Here is a 20,000-nt window from a genome sequence, read left to right on the forward strand (position 1 = left end):
GATGGTGGCCACATGTTGGGCGGCTCTGAGAGGGCTATTAAGATGCACAGCGGTGCTGCTCATGCCTTGCTTGCGCTGTTTGGAATGGTTGCCCCCTTGTAGCCGGACTATCGGCGTAAAATATGGTCCACTTTGCAGTTACTCTGGCCATGAACCATATATGTAGCAGAGTTGTAGTCAAAGACCAATATCAAATCCCCAAGATCCAGATCTTTACTAATTAAAGACCATGACTAGACCCTTTAAGATCTTGATCTTTCAGTCCAAGAATCAGGTTTTCCATTTTAGTGACCTGAAGTGGAGAAAAAGACTGATTTCATTGCAGCTTTTTTGTATATTTATACAGTGGTCAGTGTTTTTTTTTTTTACTTTTCAAGTCAAGTCACCTTCATTTATATAGCGCTTTTAACAACTTTTGATAAAATTATATTTTACATTTTGTAAATATTTAATAATGTCATATTCATTTTAGTCAATTCTACTCTGAATAAAATGGTATCTAATTTGCAACTTCTGTAATGGCAACTACCGTTCAAAAGTTTGAGGTCTTAAGATTTTTTTAATGTCTCACCAAGGCTGCATTTATTTGATCGAAAACACAGTAGAAACAGTAATATTGAGAAATATTATTACTACTTAAAATATCCGTTTTCTATTTTGTTTTCTAAAATGTAAAATATTTATTTGAAAACATTTAAAACGTATTCCTCTGATGGCCATTACTCCAGTCTTCAGTGTCACACGATCCTTCAGATCTTGGTGCTTAAGAAATTTCTTATTATTATCATCAATGTTGAAAAGAGTTGTGCTGGTTCATTTCTTTGATAAACAAAGATCAAATAAAACCATTTTTTTTTAAATAATGTAACATTATAAATGTCTTTACTGTCAATTTAATGCATCCTTGCTAAATAAGGCATTAATTCCTTAAAAAAAATCCAAACCTTTGAACAGTAGTTCAATATTATATATATGCTGTGTATATATCAGATGAATCTAATCTGTATAGGGTTCTGTATATGTATTTTAGCTGGTAATTTTGCACGTGACGGTTAGTGAATTACCTGTTAGTGGTTCATGAGGTAGTTCTGTTCTTGCTCTCAATAATATGGAAGTGCAGAACAGTTGAAGTCTACAATCAGATTGTATCAGCCGTGACTGAATGCTTCAGTCAGTAAGATTGTACGAGTGCTATTCTGAGCTGTTAACACGGCTGTCAAGACCATCATGTTCTGCCTGTAGTTGTAGTACTGCACGTGTCTAATTACGTCGCACCCACTGACACTTTCGCTAGCTGCTTTCTCTTCTCCTCTGTGGGAACCTCTCACCCATTCACTCCAGGGTTCGCTCTCAAACAGCAGGACCCGTCGGCAGGAAACGGGTCGGCTGGAGATTGGAAAAGGCAAACGACAGATCTGCGTGAGTGTTGCGTTTCCTGGTGGAGACGCTGTGTGTGCGGAAACACCTGAAGAACGTGAGCCGAGAATATCCTCCCCCTGCCTCGTCCCAGCAGGGCCTCCATTTCTCTCTTGTCTTTTTGTCTCTCGCACGCTTCATTTCTCACCGCTACTTCATCAAGTTTCTGCAGTGACGCAGCATCCGTCGTTATCCGAACCGCGTGTTCTTGGTTTACGAAGTTATGAATGCAGCAAAGACCATATGCCACCGGACTATTTAATCAAATCGTCCCCATTAACAGAATCCCTCCGTTTTTAAACCCATACACAGCGGCATAATCCAATCCCTTCCATTTACTCAATACCATCATTTTTCGTAACCGAATAACACAAGACAGTAAGATGTCCATTGATACCCACTGTCACCATACGTAAAGCAATGACAGCTTTGTAATACAGTTTACAGTATGATGGGAGAATTATTAACCCGTGGTATCCTGGTTAACTGTTTGACCCCTATTGATGTGTGTGTTTGTGTTGCTTTTGAAATCGATGCACCAACCTTGTTTGACCTTAACTGGCACGTTTATCAGCTATGAAGAGAGAGCGAGATATCTGGAGACGATAGTCCAGCACCACTTGGAGCCCACAACGTTCGAGGACTACGCAGCTCGTGTTTTCTGCCCTGCACCTTTCCACCATCTTCCATCTGAAGCAGGTGGGCGTCATTGACTTAATGAATTGATTCTTAATTCATCTGTCATTTTACACCACTCACCATTCAGCGTCACAATTCCATCCAATTCTAGACTCTCCGGCCTTATGTTGCATGTGTCATAGCCCTATCAGTTGAGACTGTAGAATCACACTTACTTGTTTTTACATTAACTTTTTTATGCATTTGGCATACTATTTTATCTAAAACGACTTGGATTGCATTATATACTACCATTCAAAACTTGGGGTCGGTAAGATATTTTTTGTTTGTTTTTGAACGAAGTCTCTAATGCTCACCAAGGCTGCATTTATTAGATCAAACATAGTAAAAACAGTAATATTGAGAAATATTATTCAATATTATATCAATGTTGAAAACTGTTGTAATGCTTAATGTTTTTATGGACACCGTGATGCATTTTTTAATAGAAAGAACACCATTTATTTGAAATATAAATCTTTTGTAGCTTTGTAAGTTTCTTTACCATCACTTTTGATCAATTGAATGCATCTTTGCTGAATAAAAGTGTTAATTTCTTTCAAAACCAAAATCTTACTGACCTCAAACTTTTGAACGGTAGAGCATTTTAAGAAGTTCTTGCGTTCGCTGGGAATCAAACCCATGACCTTGCCGTTGCTAGTGCCATGCTCTATTATTCGAGCTACAGAAATGCTAACTTTACAATGAACATGGAAACTGAACTTGAACCAAAGGCAGTCCAGAAATAGCATTAAGCCAATATTTTAGAAAATGTGGGAAATCTGGGAAAATAATTGAGGATAAATTAATTTCAAGAGAGTTATTCAACATTTTCTCCCAATCACACACTGAGAATGTAGTGCACAGATAGAGATGAGTCATTAAGCCTTTCATTTCAGAACACATGCATGCCTGTGCACAAATTCTTTTTTTTTTTTTTGGTTCAGTCATTGCAAAACAATTTGCTTTTGGGGCTGAAAAACAATCTTTTGTTTTGTATTTTATGCAACCGAAGTTGTTTTTCAAACCCAATGCTTTTATTCTGGCGTTTGTGTTGGGCTCCTGTTACCTTTCTTAACACAAATGATCATTTTTCTTTTCTTTTTCTTTATTTTCTTTTTCATTCCCATTTTATTTTGTTTATCTTATGTTTCCCCTTCAGATCATAATCTATCACTTGTGTGTATCTAAAGGTAAGATTCCTGAAGATGCCGTACACTGAGACTGCCTGATTGTCTTATGCGTTTGTTTGGCTTGTAACGGCGTTATGAGCTCCTTCTCTTTTTGCTTTATCTTGTTTGTTTGATTCCTTTCTAGACTGAAATATGTTCCCTTCTTTTTCCATGTTCTCTATATTTTGTTTAATGGGAAGTCTGCAACATTCATTGCATGGCATGTTCACACCAAATCCCTAACATTGACCAACATTTACACTCTTTACCACATATGTCACTCCACTAGGTTCCTCTAAGGGTGTGTTCTCTTGGTTCTTTTGGTCTGGACCAAATACGAAAATGATACATTTAGTTCTGGTTTGCTTAGCATTCACAATGTCATTTTTAACACCGAACTAAAAGATACAACACACACACAAAAAATGGCTTACCGAACATCCAAAACAATGCTGTGTGCTGGGCTAAATGCGCATATTGTGTGCGTAGCCAACATATGATGATATTTTGACCAGCTGAGAACTCGTGAAGAGTGTATAAAATGTGTAAAGGAGTCAAAACAGCAGCAGGAATTCCTCCATCACACCCACACACAAAGAAAGATGTGCTGCGAGGAGACGCGGTTCTGATGCCTGTACTGAACTGTGATGAGAGGAACCAGGTATGCTTGAACATTCTGTCCTTTTTAGGGTCGCATCTTGTGACATCACGTCCTGATTTAGTTTCATTTAGATGTCTTTGGTTCGTGTTGCGTTCATATTTCAGTCAAAGCGCACCAGAGGTTTGGAGGTGTACCGAGACCCACTGCTTGTTTGGTACGCTCCAGGGTTCGGATGGCAGCCTTCACACTTAAACCGCACTAACAGAGCAATCGCGCCAAAGTTTGTTTTAATAGAACCAAACCTGCCAAGTATGAACACACCCTAAGTCATGTCTGTGTCCGGCATGATCTTACAGCTTCACTCCTCTCATCTTCTGTTCTTTATATCACACGTCTGTCTGTCTCTGTAAATGTTGAATGGAAGCACCGGAATGGTACAGTACAACAGCTCTCATACGGGCAATTGAGCTCAGCTTTTTCAGCAGCCTTTGTACCAGAATTTTTTTTCCTGTTCCATAAGTATTTCAGAAGATTCTTAATAAAGAAAGAGTCCTTCAATCAACTCTTGACTGAATCACAACATTACGACAATTCATTGTCTTTTACGTGTGGAAGGAAACACTAGTCCCTTAATCACCGCAGATTGAATCTGAGATTACAAAGTTTTCCACTACCACTGTGCTGTAATGCTAACACCCTATTTTAATTAAAGTTTATTTAGCTAAAGTTTCAATCTCCACCAGTGTGGAGATTGCCTGTTTTATTGACAATAATCAGTATGATTATTAATATTTTTAAGGAAATTAATAATTTTGTTCAGAAAGGATGCATTAAATTGATCAAAAGTCACAGAAAAGACATTTATGTTGAGATTTCTATTTCAAATAAATGCTGTTCTTTTGAATTTTCTTTTCATCAAAGAATCCTGAAAAAAATAAATAAATGTATCACGGTTTCCATAAACATTTTTTAGAACTATTTTAAACATCGATATTAATAAGAAATGTTTCTTGAGCAGCAAGACATCATATTCGAATGATTTCTGAAGGATCATGTGACACTGTGGACTGGAGTAGCTTTTAAAAAAAGTTATTTTGAATTGTAATTATATTTTACAATATTGCTGTTTTTACTGTATTTTTGATCAAATTAATGCATAAGCTTAAGAGACTTCTTTTTGGCATATCTTACCAACCCTTTTGAACGAAAAAAAAAAACTCGGCATGTGTAGATCTGTTTTCAAATATTTGAATGAATAATGTTGCATTATATGATTATGTGAATGGCATTTTACTTCCGGAACCCTTCTGCCGAGTGAGATTGATTTACAGAAGGAATTCAGGTACAATATTACAGATGATATTTATTAAATAGAAATATAGTATTAAATGTGGTTTCGCAGCATCTTTTCAGTGAGATTTGTGTCACAGCATTCATTTATAGAGTTTGGTTATTAGTGGGTGGTAAATCTGACATCTTTTTTTGGTTAATTTTTGTGTAAGGGTGTGTTTAAATGTTTGTGAGCGTATGGAGAGAGAGATCAACTTTTGCATTTACTGTCTTACTGTTTTCCCTCCCAGCCTGCTCGTACCTTTATCTTATATCTCTTCTTCTGTTTTTCTTCCTCCTGTCTTTTTTACTCTTACATCCCACACCAACGCCCATCACTTTGCATCCTTTCTCTCCTGTCCTTTTCCCACCCTCTCGTCCTCCTGTCGTCCTTTCTATCTGTCTCTTGTCGTCCTTTCTATCTGTCTCTTGTCGTCCTTTCTATCTGTCTCTTCTGTCCATTCTTGCACCCCAAGAAAGAAATGCTGTGATTTTTCTCCTCCTTACCAAACCTCCAGTAGAAAACATTGGGCTCATCAAGGTAAAAGGAAAAGGCTTGAAACGGAAGGTCTTTCACGCTAGCTGTGAATGGTATGCTGGAACCGAAAACGGCAAAGTACCTTCTTTGTGTTTTTTTTTCCCCCTCCCCGTTCCTCTTTTACCAATGTAGTTTGTGTTGCGATATCATAACTGCACCCCTGTTGGTCTCATCCAAGGGACGACGTGTCAGATTTCAGCGTTGATTAGTCCCAGCATCCCTTGTGATTCGCTCTGTGAAATTCACCCACAATGCACTGGTGCTCTAACCTCTCACGCCCCACAGGAAGGGGTTTTCACACTTATTTTGCTCTCAATTGGTTACATTTATTGTACATTTTGCCAAAATGGCTTTAACCAAAGTATCAGAGAGGTTTTTTCCCCTTTCCAATCTGAGTGAAATTCACAATGAGACTGATTTGAGATTACAAAAAAGTATAGACATTTATTTCCCTCCTTTCAACCCAATTTCCTTGTATATTTCATATTCTAATTCACAAACCCAAGCTGAATTGAACCCTTTAATGAGATGCGTCACTCGAGTAGATGTTTGAGAACGGCGCAGCGTTTAACGTGTGCGAACGCTCTGGCCGTCGTGACGTTCTGATCTCTGTCTTTTCTTCTTCCTCCTCCCTCCCCTCCCCGACAGGCTCATGCCTCGAGAGTCAGCTGGCCGAAAGTCCAGCCATGCAGGTCGACGGGAGCGATTTAGCCTCGCCAATGTCACCTCGTGCTAGCAAGAGCCGGATGTCCATGAAGCTTCGCCGTTCCTCGGGTTCCGCCAACAAGACTTGACTTGAGTGAGCAAAACACACACACGACAACTTCCTGCGGGACACTCCAGAACTCCGCCCACTGCACTGTCAGAGACAAGCCACGCCCTCTTGCCTGCGATAGCTGTCCGACTCCTCCCATCCAGAGCCAGAAAGATCAAAGACAACCGAAATGTTTAATTTTGTCAACCGCTGATGGAAATCGCATTGCGTTTTACTTAAATAAGTTCCTCTGCTGTTGTCGTAGCTGGTGCCACTGAAGCTGCCCTCCACTCAGAGTGCCAGTGATCGCACAAAAAAAGTCGCCATCGTATCAACCACAACTTTTTTTTTAATATATATATATATTTGTACAGAAGACGCACTGAGGTTTTCGACATATTCGACGGCTGGAGAAGTGCTCGACGTGTTTGTGGAGCAGATTTACGTTTAAACTGAAACACTTCTTGCTGTTACGTTTATTTCAGCTTGTTTTTTTCACTCCTAATGTGGAACATGTTTGTTTATGTAACATTGACACTCACATTTGTTGGTTTATTTGCTGGTTTTCTTTATGGATCACGGTTTATTGCAATTTGTACATTTAGTTTTCTCTTCAATAGAACGTTACTGATTTTTTTTAGTTTGTTACCGTTATACTGAACCGCCCCTTTGTCATTTGAAACTGTGTATATATCTATAAATATAAAATATATACATATTTAATGTATGTGTATAGTGTATGAACAGTATCTGATCTGTGTACATATTTGACAGTATTTAAATCAACCAAAAACAAAAAAATGAAAAGGCCACTTAGAACAAGTCTTCAGCTTGAATGTCTGTCTGTATGGCTAGGTTTTGTTTCGTTGCACAGCAGCCTTAGAGACGAGCCCACGCTGGTTCATCAGCTCATTCACAGCATAAATCATTTGACTGCAGCGCTCTTTTTGATTCGTCTCATCTCGGATGGGATTTTTAAGGAAAGCGTGAATGAGACGCCACATTAACAGGTCTTGCAGGGAGACGGCGACGTTGCCAAATTGAACCGAACTACCCGCTTGAGGACTTTTTGAGCTAGTTCAAAAGCCTTTAATGTAATCTTGTTCTGTTCTTCTTCTTTTTTTCTTTTTTCTTTTTTTTTTTTAGACGTGGAAGTGTACACTTGTCTGCATTTCTTCCTTCCACGTTTAAGGGATAAAAGGGTAACTGACCCTGTAGACTACGGATGCAAGTTATAACTGTTGCCATGTTTAAGATAAAGTCAAGTTTGTATATTTTCTTGAAAGCTATGTGAGACTTCATGATTTTTATTGTTTTTCTTTTTAATTTGAAATCATTTAGAAATTTATCTCAAGAAATATATATATGTGTGGAGTTGAAATCATGCAGCACCCTTCTGGATTGAAATGATAAGGTGTATATTAAAGGCCTGCACACGAGCAACTGAAACCTGTGCGTAATTTCAAGAGGTAAAAAAAAAAAAAAAACATCCTCATGGGTAGATTTTGTGTGTTACTACTGACCAAATGCTGCATGATTCCAGTACTAACTGCATGTGTTGATATAACAGCTGCACAACACACAAGCACAGATCCACAATGTTGTCATACGGTTGTATATCTATACATTTGTATCGGATGTCGAAGGAGAGTGGATGTGCAACTACACTTAAGAATAAAAGTATTCTTACAACATAGCAAATCCTGTGCAGTTACTGGGTGCAACAAATGTTTAACCTGTTTTTTTCTGTTTTAATAGCAGCTTCTCCGGTGGATTTGTGCAAATAACAGATAAGCTAGTGGTATTTGAAGACAATTCGGTTTATTGACCTCTTCATTTCCCCCATAACAGCTGAAAATGACTACATATGAAAATATAAATTACACTTATGGTTTTGTGCAAATAACAGATAAGCTAGTGGTATTTGAAGACAATTCGGTTTATTGACCTCTTCATTTCCCCCATAACAGCTGAAAATGACTACATATGAAAATATAAATTACACTTATGGTTTATTATTACATGTAGGCCTCTAATAGTCTTGATGTATGATATGGCATTTCTTGGAAGTTATGATATAAATACATTTCCTTTTTTTTTTTTCTTTTTTTTTTTTGCAGCTACTGTTGTCAATTAAAATATGAAAGTACAGTACTTTAATTCATGATCTAGAAATCAAAGCAGCTTCTAAGACGATTGAGACTAAATACGCTTTCCATGGGAGCTACTTTTACAATGAGACGCAAAATATATTCATTTACTTTTTCCCATATTATAATGATATATGTTTATGAAAGAACCTGCTGAGAGCTTTGAGTCTCAAGCCCAATAGGTTTTGATGTCTTTCCCGCTATAAACAGTTTCATGAATGAAATTAAATTGGCAACATTAAGTACTTTTTAAGGGTAACACTTCATAACTTTATCCAAAAAATTATCATCAGTAATGAGTTTCAACTAGAGATGAGTTAAACATTTCAGTGAACATAATATTATATTATACATGTGAATACATAATATTCACATTTGAATGTGAGAAATAATGTGAAAAGAATTATACAGAGTTCCCACAGTTGTGGGAAACTTGGATATGTGAGGTTTGGAAAAGGCACAGAAATGAATAAAATATTTGAAATTTTAAAATAATTGAAATACAAAATAAAAGCAATATTTTTATTTCTCAGCTCTAATATATTTAATACACTAGAAATTTCTATTAAAATGCCATTTAAAATTATATATATATATATATATATATATATATATATATATATATATATATATATATGAAGAGTTCAGATGCAAAAGCCTCTAAGTGGCATCTGAAATTTTCTTCTAGAATGATCATTTTTATCAAGCTCGTATATTTAAGTTCAGTAATTTCACTTAAATGACAATTAATAGGTAATTTTCATTGTCATTTAAGTGAAATTACTGAACTTTTGCATCTGAACTCTTCATATATATATATATATATATAATTACTGGAATTAAGTCATTACTGGAAAATTATTTATAAATACAGTGTACATACATATATATATATATATTTTATTTATTTTTTTCAGTAATTATGAAATGAAAAATTCATAATCAAAAGTGACTTAAAACCCCCTATAATGTCTGTTAATAAATTGGTGTACTTTTATTAAAAGTTATTCAGTGTTACCCAAGATTATCAAAGAATACATAAACTAGCTCTGTTATCAAAAAGAAAACCTTGCAAAGTTCGATATTCCCACATAAAGACACTGGATGCAGTCTATTGAGTGATAATATTAACAACAAACCGTTAGACATGATCAGAACTGTTTCAGAGCTGAGCTCAGCACCCCGGCCTGACGGCCATCTGTAAGAGCATCACCTGTCTGTTCTCTGTGGGATGAGATTTGTTGATGTGTCTGGTCAAGCCTGGAGAACTGAAGAACGTGGAGGGACAGTGTTTGCATGAGAATATCTGCTGTTCTCCAGTGCTCAGAGTCAGATCGGGTCTGAGGAGCAGGTCATCTCTGACCGCGTGCCAGAGTCTGTGTTTGTCCCTGATCTCCGCGGAGGGGAAGTGCGCTCCGCACAGGTGACACGGGAAAGTGATCTGCCCGCTCTCGATGTGACTGTACGGGGATGCTTTGATCGTCTCGTGCGCGGCCAGGTGTTTCCTCAGGTAGGCTTGCCTGCGAAACTTCTTGCTGCAGTAGTGGCATTCGTACACTTCTTCTGGGCCGGGCGAGGGCAAGTAAGGGGTGGTGGACCTGTCGGGCTCATCGGGGCAGTGATCGAACAGCCTTGAGCTTTCCGCGGGGCCGATGTGCATCTCAAAGCATTTCTCGGAGGATAGGTACCTTTGATCCAGAGGAGGGTCTTGGGAAACTCTGTGCATCATGTTGCTGTCCGGTGCTGATCTGTGATGCTGGGAGCTGTCCGGACTCAGTTGGTGCTGATTGTTTCCACTCATCTTGCTGGCGTTCTCCTTCCCCTCCACTGAGGTCTTCTCGTGGTTACGCGCCTCCAGCGGGGACTTCTTCGCGTCTCCGGTGCTCAGACCACGAGGTTTGTGCCATCTGCGATGAGACGCGAGGTTAGCAGGACAGCTGAAAACTTTGTCGCACTCCGGGCAGCGGTATTCAACCCGCACGATTCTGGAGCACTTGTGCTGGGCCAGAGAAAACGGATCAGGGTATTCTTCCTTGCAAAGCTGGCAGATGAACTCACCGAGCGGCTTTTTTCTGCCACTTTGCGGTGCCAGTTTTGACTCGGGAATTTCTTTTTTGATTTTAAGCCCGAGGACTGGTGAGGTGGTGACTTCGTCTTCAAAATTGAGCTTTCTGATTACTTTAGGCTTTTTTGGTGCTTTGCTTTTGCGCTCTGTGTCCATGAACGCGCGTTTTACGCATTGATGAAACGCGGGGTAGGTGGGCACCGAAGAGGGCACCGGTGTGCCAAACTTCATGTCAGAGTGGTTCATTAGCAGACGCTCGATTGAAGACACCGGGGTGGCCAAGGGAAAGGACTCTGCCATGGCTGGTGAGCTCAGACACCTGTCCAAAAACTCCGTGCTGATGGGTTTGATCGGGCTGTAGGAGTCGGTGCTGTTGCGCGGAGATGATGCGCTCTGTTCCGGGTGGCTAAAGTAGTTCTGCGCGTCATCGACGCTCTCTCCAACAACCCCAGAGTCCTCCAGAAGACGCGTCTGCTCATTTTTAGAGATGATACCACTTGCCCATGATTCTCTCATAGGTTCCAGCACGTCCAGGACACTTGCATTTGGAGTTTGGCTTGGCAGGTCCTCTTTGCGCGGCTCTTTTTCTTCTTGCGCACGCACCTTGTAGGATGCTGATGAGGCACGTTTACTCCTTTTCACTAAAAATCCTCGTGGCATCTTCTCGTCGGATTCACCCAGAGTCCAGATGAAACTTGAAGAGAGGATGCGGAGCTGGACACTGTCACCTTGATGCTTCCCGCTCGCGTTTTATCCTTTGGGTCGCCTTCAGGTTCTGTGTGAGGTCACTGTCAATGACGCAGTTGTGCCCAATCAGCGCTGGCATTCGAACGAAGGGGCGGGACGGGCATTAATGAGCTGATCCAGTTACAGATTCATTTCTAATGGGCAGCAGATTATTATCTCAAAAGGTCTCAGGGGATCGATGGGCTCTTTAACCTTCCCATGTTTTCAGTTTTCTGCTCGGTAATGTGAGATCCGTCCATCTACATGCACTGAACTGGTCCATTTATACCTATACAGAATATTCATATTTTACATACATTAATACATACATACATCATTACATACATAGGCCTAAATTATAGCATAAATTATTTTAGAAATGTACATGTATTTATTTTCATTTATCCTATATCTCTGGATAAATGAAAAAAATAATACATATACATTTATAAAATAATGTAAAATAATATAATATATATTCATTTACTTTTCTACAAATAATAGGCCTATATTAAAATGTTCATTTTAAATGTTTTATTTGAAATCAAAGGCCTATATATATATATATATATATATATATATATATATATAAAATTGATTTTAAATAAAACAATTAAAATGATCAAATTTCATGTTTAAAGCTATTATTAAAACAGAATTATTTTTTTATTTTGATTGTTTATCGTGTTTAGCTATCATTATCTTTATATGTTTTTTTTTAAACCATATTTATTTGTAATTTTTATTATTATAAATATATTGAATTATATTTTAATAATAATTAAAGTTAAAATAATATGTTGTCTCGGAGGACAGGGAAGCATAACTCAAATTAATAAACATGTTTCTAATAATATCATAGCTAATTCAAGCTAACTCGACTAATAAATAATTCCCTCTAAATATAAATTAATACTTTTTCTAAATCACTTTTAAGTTAAATGTCCATATAGACCTACAGAAATAGCAATCTATTGCTGTCTTAAAGTGACTGCTTTAATAGATGTTTTTATTATTATTATTATTATTTTTACCGTAGCGTAGGCTACAAGAACGAACTATTAATATTCAACAGTACAATACAAGAATAGGTTAGGCCTATATTGTAATTGGTGGCCGAGCACATGTGTCAGTGATGAACACATCTGTACAGTGAACGATGGGAATGTGTTCCACTGTTTTTCCCATGCGAGTGTGTTTGGGGTCAGACGAGCTGCTGATAACCCGCAGAATCTGCAGATGCTGATAAGAGACGCATCTCTTGCTCCTGTGGAGGGGGTGGATGCTGAAGCCACAAACCTGTTAGGATCCCATTATGTTCAGCTGGGATTCTCCTCCCAGGACACTCATCTGTGCGGCAAATGAGCGTGAGAAACCACTAGTGGAGACGCTTGGCCAGTTTGCTGAGGTTAGTAGCCTAGAAAGTTTTTTATTTATGAAGATCGCGGTACCTGTAATTATCAATGACTATATTTATAACCAATTATACCTTATCAGTATACAAAGGAAGGACATATTAGCATTTTATAAAAAAGATGGATGGATGGATGAAGCTGTTCCGTGTGGAATGATGTTTTCACACAGATTCTGGCAGCTTTACTCAGACAGACTGTTGAATAATTCATATTTAATCATCTCTAATTAGGGCCCGTGTTAATTTATCACTAACACAGTTTTGGTCCATTAGCTCAAAATGATCACATGGACATCATTATATAATTAGAAATATTTTCATAATTGAGTATGTTTTAAATAAGCATTTGGACCTTTTTTTTTTTTTTTTTTTTATAGTAGCAATTTTATCATTTAGGCTAATAATGCTTTGTGCATTGAATAGGCCTACAAAAACTTTCGATTTCAATGTAATGGCTCACTTTCTTTAAAATAATTAATAATTACGGACAAAGTAACAAAAACAAAACATTGTGTGCATTATGCTTTTAGAAAAGAGTGCCTTTAACCAGTTCTGGAACTTTTGGGCTAATATGTAGATTATCTTAAATATTAAATTATTTGCTAAAAACATATTTAGTTTGAGAGGTTATTTACATATGTATTTGACAGAGTATCTTTATCTTGCACGGAAACTGGTCGCGCGCTCTGAATCTACTGTTTCTTACAGTCTGTCGCCATCTCCTGGAATATTCGAGTAATCGCGCTTTTCTAATACAAAAGAATGTTGCAAAACAGCCCAGTTTTTATAAATATTAAAACAGATATTTTAAAATGTTTTACACGCTCGTTTTGTAAAAGCAATATACAATTTTATTTAAGGATATCATATGTGTATCGTTTTCGAGAAGAATAAAAAATTATTCTATCCAAAAGTATCAAAAGAATATGTATCCGTTAGAGGGCGCTGTAGGGCACTAGTTTGTGTAAAATCCTTCATAGATTACATCGGGGACTGTTAAACTGCACCAAGAGTTCATGCAACTAAATATTTTTTAAATATTATATATTATGAGAGAGAGAGAGAGATAGATAGATAGAGAGAGAGAGAGAGAGAGAGAGAGAGAGAGAGAGTTGTATCTAGAGCTGAATTGTCTCTTTAGACAACAAAGGGAGTGAGGTTCACCTACACTAAATGCAAATGCTTTGTCTGGGCAACTTTTGCGTGAGAGAAAACCTGTGAGGTAAATGTGCAGGGAATGCACTCGATACAGCCCAAACTCTCCTGCTTTAAAGGTTAAACTACTCATAACCATTACATAACATGGAGGACTCCTGCACCCTTTCAGGTGAGAAGTCACATTCCATTCAATCTGATTGACCTGTGTGATTCATGGACTGAGCTTCAGGATTCCCCACTGCATGGAATGTCCACTGCTAAACACTGGGAAAACTGTGATGACTTGTTTAAAAGTCCTGTGCAGTGACACACACGGCAGAATCCCCGTTGACACCTCTGGGATTTTAAACAGTATATGCCTTTTGAGGGAAAGATGGGGGAAGCCTAAAGAGAATTATAATCAGGTTAGTGATTTACCCTGTTTTCAGTTTTGAAAAGTCATAGCAGCCTATATCTCCAGTGTATAAGAAATGTAAGTGACACTAGAGGAGTCTGGAAGAAAATGGAAATTCCAGTGGCGTGTGGAGAGGGCGGGTCACACATGTCCTCCCTGTATCTAAACATTCAGTGTCATTCACTATGAGTCAACAGATTGTGTGTCAGAACATGCTGTTTCATGTGAGCAAGTTTCATATTAAACTACACTATGCTTACACATGAGTGAAATGGCATTCTTTTAGCCTGACAAGCTGTTGGGAAAGTCACCATCATGGTATACTGTTTAACCAGTTTCAGACACTTGTATGAATTTGTATCAGTTATACTGTTGAAAAGTTTGGGGTTGCTGCATTTAAATGAACAAAAATACTGCACAAAGAGTAATACTGTGAAATATTATACAGTGTCACGTGATTCTTCAGAAATCATTAATATGCTAATTTGCTCAAGAAACATTTTATCAACGTTGAAAACAGTTAAGATTTCTTTTGAAACCATGATCCATTTTTTTAGGGTTCTTTGATGAACAGAAAGTTCAAAAGAACGGCATTTATTTATATAGAAATTTTTAGTAACATTATAAATATCTTCACTGTCACTTTTCATTGATTTAAAGGGACAGTTCACCCAAAAATGAAAGTTTTTGTCATGTTACTCACTCAAGTTGTTCCAAACCTGTATTTCTTCTGCTGAGCACAAAAGAAGATATTTTGAAGAATATGAGTAACCAAAAAGTTGATGGACCTCATTCCCCTATATGGCAGTCAAAAATATCTTCTTTTGTGTTCAGCATTTCAGTGGCGGCCTTTGCGATTCAGGGGCCCATTTCAAAGAAACAATCGGTATTTTTGATGGCAAAATAGAGGAACAGGCGATATTGTGTTTAAAAAGCAAGTCACCTAATAGCCTATTCACTAATTGATTTTTGAATTGTTGTATAAAATCAATATCACATTTGGAAATGTGCTGGTATTCAGGAAAACAGCACTTTTGCTCGTGTGATATTGCTTACAAAAACTTATACAGAGACTTTTTTGCACCATATCTTGGTTTTTGGAAGCATTTTTATGAATTTTTATGGCTTTTTTGCCCCAAGCTCCTTTTAATTTCACCCCTGGTGTGTGTGCACTGTGTAATGGCAGGGGGCGAGGCTCTTTTTCGACAGAAACGGACGCCTCTTCTGTTGCGAGTGTTTTTTCAGCAGTGCAACATTGCATATCAAATCAATATGTTACTAACAACAATTTTTGTCCTGTAATTTGACTACAATTTGTAAGTAATCTACCCAGCACAGGTAACAAAATAGGCTACTGGTTGTCCATGCAAGCTGACAAAACGTCTTTCCGGAAAGAAAAAGAAAAAATCCGTCGACAAATACTCCATAAAATAGTTTTGAAAGTTGTGAGTTTTTTGAGAATTACGTGATGTAGGACCTTTTTTTAGTGCGTACTACTCACCGTAAAAAAAAAGAAAAAAAGTTGCTGCCTTAATTTTTTTAAGTCATTTCAACTTAAATTACATTAAACTGATTTTCAAAAAAAAAATTCTTTAACTTTGAAATTTGCTTAACCTATTTTTATGAGTTACAGCAATGTAAAAACATATGTCGTCATAACTCACCGATCATATAATTTTTACATGCTGTAAAAACTGTAAGTCCATTCCTTTACAGCTTTGTTTTCAATATGGTGTCCAACCTGACTAAGGTCTATTCCTTAAGCTCCACATCCATATGTGAACTTGTTATTGTTTTCTTTTCTATTTCAACAATGCTACATATGAAGTACATGGCATACGGTGAATGATGAGTCAATGATCACGTTTAAATGTGCTGGACGGCCTGTCTTGGCCTGCGCTCACTTGAGGAAGTGTGTGTTTATGCTGCTTTAACATCTGCCTCAGCAAAAGAGGCTTAGTAATGGTCAGCCCACTGTTCTCCCACCAAAGATTCCCGCTCATAATCATGCTGATGAGAGCTCTCGTCACCTATCTATGTAAGAGCTGTGATTCTGGAGCTGGACAGGACGTCCTATCCACACTGGTCACATGATACCGAAAAGGAACATTTTCAGAGTTTCCAGTATTTGATCAGAATAAATGAGTTGGACTTCCTGATATATCACTGCAAAGCAGATGCATTGTTGTTATTTGTAGGTCATTTTGCACTTATTCGACCTACATTATCCACTCGACATCTTGTCTTACTTGAATTAATTATTGTATCAGAGACAAAACCCTTCAGCCAGCCACTAAGCCTGTTTGTAGGTCACTGATATAAGATTACAATAGTAAAAGCGTTCCCCCCTGGGAAATATATAGCTTTCTGTTGTGCGTGTGCACAATGTACATTGCAAATGCAGTGGCGTTTTAGAGGAACACCCTCTGCCCTCGGGGTTTACCACGCATAGCTACTGTAACTATGGTCATTGTGTTTGAGAACAGGCAGTCTTGGAGTTTACACGCATGCGCCTCGAGTAAAACACATTCGACACATTCTTTGCTTCTTCAGAGTAAATGACTCTGTGGGCAAACTCTCACGGCAGAACTACACATAGAGGAGTTTCCCATTCTTCAGTTCAGACTATGAGGAAGCAAGATATTGGCACCATACAGTCTACTTCCTTGACTTTACATTGATGTTTAAGAACTTATTCTATTATATATAGATTTTTCCTGATTCCACTAAAGCACTTTTAGTTTTTGTTTGCTTGTCTATGCATTTACTTGACTGCTGCTGCCATTATATATATATATATATATATATATATATATATATATATATATATATGCAGTGAATATTACATTTAATATTTTACTAAAGTTGTTCATTTATAATTAAAGCAATAAAACAATACAAAAATGTTTCTGCCTTAAGTTTTTAAGTACAATCAACTTGGACTTTAAGTCATTTCAACTTAAATTACATTAAACTGACTAAAAAATGAGTTGAATCTTATATAACTTAATGGTTAAATATATATATATATATATATATAAATTCTAAACTTATTTTAAAGTTAAAGCAATGTATATAGTCAAATATAGTCATAACTTATTGATCATATAATTTTTACACATATTTATATTTTATATAAAATTTAAAATATTTTAATATTTTATATTAAATGTATATGTATTTAATGTATATTATATGTTTTGTATTATACAATATTTATACCATTTTCTGTATTGTTTAGTTTTTCATGTTGCTATGTCAAAAATTATTAAATTATTTAAACCATCTAAAATCTATATGCATAATTCAATATCTTTCAGCAAAAATAGTAAACACTATTTAAAATTATTTATATTTTTATATCATTTAATTATACAATATATTAAAAAACTATTTAAATTTTAATTAAAAATACAACATATATGTACATAGTTTTTTATATTAGGCCTACACGTTATATGTGTAATCATATTTTATGTATTATTTTGTTTTTGCAATGTCAGAATTACAGGACCCATTTGAAATATGAATGATTCAATATCTTTCTGCAAAAATTTTGAGATGTCTGAAAATGGGACTTTTTGCAAACCACCAAAGTACACATTGTAGAGTAGTGCACTAAATATTTTCTTTTCTGACATAAAATGTTTAGTTTTTTGTTTTGTTTTTTGTTACATTTTAGCCAGCCCTAACTGGATTCTGGAATATTTTGCAACTGGAAAAGACGAGCTTTCAGTATTACTGGCCTGATAGTGTGTTTAACGAAGCAGAGAAAATTTCCCCAAACTCCTGGCGCAGTTAATTCCCTCTAGAGAACACAATTCAGACGTCAATCACACTTTGGAAATCCCCCACTCTCCGCTAAGCTCCGCCCCCTCTTCATCTCCTTTTAACACTCCTGAAACTCTCACAGTCCACAAGAGCTACACAGACTTCCGACACAAACATGGAGCTTTACCGAAGCAGTAACACCACCAACCAAATGGATTATAATGACGATGGCCGCGGATCCAAATCTGGGAAAATACTTGCGAGCAACGACGACCGTTTAGACAGCGGTTTGGATTCGCTAAAAGAGGATGAATACCCGGACGTGGTGTCTGATTTCAGGCGGATGAATGTGGCCGAGGACGAGCCCTGGAGGAAAGATCGCACCGAAGACGGAGACACGTAAGTTTTTCTTAAAAAACAATCTTATGCAGATCATGCAAAAGCAATTCTGTGCATCTTATTTTTTTTCAAACAGTTTACATAATGCATGACGCATGGGAAAGACAAAACTTTTGGGTTGCAGAGAACTGTTTATTTATTTATTTTTAGCAAGTTATCAGTATAATACTAAAAAAACGTTAAGGTTTATGATTGTTCTTAAGGCAATTTCAATCATTAAATTACTAAAATAATAACTTTTAGTTTGCAAAGAACTTTATTTTAACTTTATTTATTTATATACATAAATATATAATTGTTTCACAGTACTTGTTGTAATGCAAAAAAAATAAAAATCTTCAGTGTTCAAAGTTGATTGTTCTTAAGCACAGTTAAAGTCCTTCTCATTCCATTCACAAACCGTAGTGCGCATGCGCAGGTCACAAAACCTGCAGTCATAATGGGCTTTATGTAAACAGAAACGCTGCATCAGTACGGACTGTTCTCTGGCACCGCGTCGATGTGGGCGGGGTTTCTGTCCTGGCGTCAATGAGGGCGGGGCTGCGCCAACTCGGAAAGTCCCGGGCAGCGTGCCAGACATTCAGACGCGCGCGTGCTGCGCATGTCCCTACTAGGAAAAATACAGTTCTCTGCACACCCAAAAGAGTTGATGTTTTATAAATAAAGATGTTCTCACGGTTGCATAACAATTTTTTTTTATTTTTTTTAAAGGTATTTACATCTTGCCATTATTCACGAGGCCAATGATGCTGCATTAAAAATGATTGATTTATCCTATGGTGACCCCTTCCTCAACACACAGAACAACCAGAGACAGGTACATAAAGGATATTTTTTGTATTATTATTATGTGTGTATATTATCAAACTTAAGCTCCATTTCTGGCTTTTCTTTCACACTAAACCACTCTCTTCCCATTTCAGACTGCCTTGCATTTGGCCGTCATCACAGAGCAGCCTCGTATAGTAGAGCAGTTACTGAAGGCCGGCTGTGACGCGTCCCTGGTGGATGACTGTGGGAATACCGCCCTCCATATCGCCTGCAGGAAAGGTTCAATGGCCTGTTTTGGCCTCCTAACGCAGGGCTGCCCGCAGCACCTCCCAGCCATCCTCCAGACACCAAACTATAACGGTAAGAGGAGGTTTGCTATGTACGTTTTGGACACATAATCTCCCTTCATTTGGACACATCTGATCTGACTTTCCTTTACTCTTCAGGTCAGAAATGCATCCACGTGACTGCCATCCAGGGCTACCTGTCGTTGTTGGAAAGCCTCGTCCAGCTTGGCGCGGACATCAACGCACAGGTAAAAAATGAGGTTTTCTCTAGCTATCCAAATCTGTTTGCGTCTTAACAAATTGAATAACCGCATTTCAAAAGGCAAATGGCTAAAAAAAGCTTGTTTGTCTTTAGGAGCAGTGTAATGGGCGAACCG

General features: G+C 37.4%; 3 protein-coding genes across 8 annotated transcripts in view; 2 read left to right on the plus strand and 1 right to left on the minus strand.

The window, feature by feature from the left end:
* Positions 1–8,189, plus strand: part of ralgapa1 (Ral GTPase activating protein catalytic subunit alpha 1) — a 71,046-nt gene extending 62,857 nt beyond the window's left edge. For 4 of the 6 annotated variants that reach the window (XM_084097806.1, XM_084097809.1, XM_084097805.1 and 1 more), the window contains exons 39-40: positions 1,991–2,115; positions 6,383–8,189. In XM_084097806.1, the coding sequence (XP_083953932.1) occupies positions 1,991–2,115; positions 6,383–6,528 (271 nt within the window). In that variant the 3' untranslated portion in view covers positions 6,529–8,189. Of the gene's footprint in view, positions 1–1,990; positions 2,116–3,256; positions 3,288–5,672; positions 5,788–6,382 lie in introns of all 6 variants that reach the window. The other 2 variants (XM_084097807.1, XM_084097810.1) reach the window with 2 other exon arrangements.
* A 1,086-nt stretch (positions 8,190–9,275) lies between these two features.
* insm2 (insulinoma-associated 2) lies at positions 9,276–11,433 on the minus strand. The gene has a single exon (XM_084097282.1). It carries the CDS (start codon positions 11,361–11,363, stop codon positions 9,813–9,815), a length of 1,551 nt encoding a protein of 516 aa, XP_083953408.1. The 5' UTR covers positions 11,364–11,433; the 3' UTR covers positions 9,276–9,812.
* A 6,861-nt stretch (positions 11,434–18,294) lies between these two features.
* The window catches only part of nfkbiab (nuclear factor of kappa light polypeptide gene enhancer in B-cells inhibitor, alpha b), a 2,473-nt gene continuing 767 nt past the window's right edge, over positions 18,295–20,000 (plus strand). The window contains exons 1-5 of the mRNA XM_084096360.1: positions 18,295–18,565; positions 19,277–19,382; positions 19,489–19,696; positions 19,783–19,871; positions 19,979–20,000. The exon at positions 19,979–20,000 is cut by the window's right edge and continues 254 nt beyond it. Of these exons, the coding sequence (XP_083952486.1) occupies positions 18,342–18,565; positions 19,277–19,382; positions 19,489–19,696; positions 19,783–19,871; positions 19,979–20,000 (649 nt within the window). The 5' untranslated portion in view covers positions 18,295–18,341. The remainder of the gene's footprint in view (positions 18,566–19,276; positions 19,383–19,488; positions 19,697–19,782; positions 19,872–19,978) is intronic.

The sequence above is a fragment of the Abramis brama genome (assembly GCF_963993115.1).
Source record: "Abramis brama genome assembly, chromosome: 21".
Taxonomy (NCBI): domain Eukaryota; kingdom Metazoa; phylum Chordata; class Actinopteri; order Cypriniformes; family Leuciscidae; genus Abramis; species Abramis brama.

What these genes read in the sequence shown, in the direction of transcription:
- insm2 (XM_084097282.1), bottom strand. Translation starts at nt 11,363, where the DNA reads ATGCCACGAGGATTTTTAGTGAAAAGGAGTAAACGTGCCTCATCAGCA.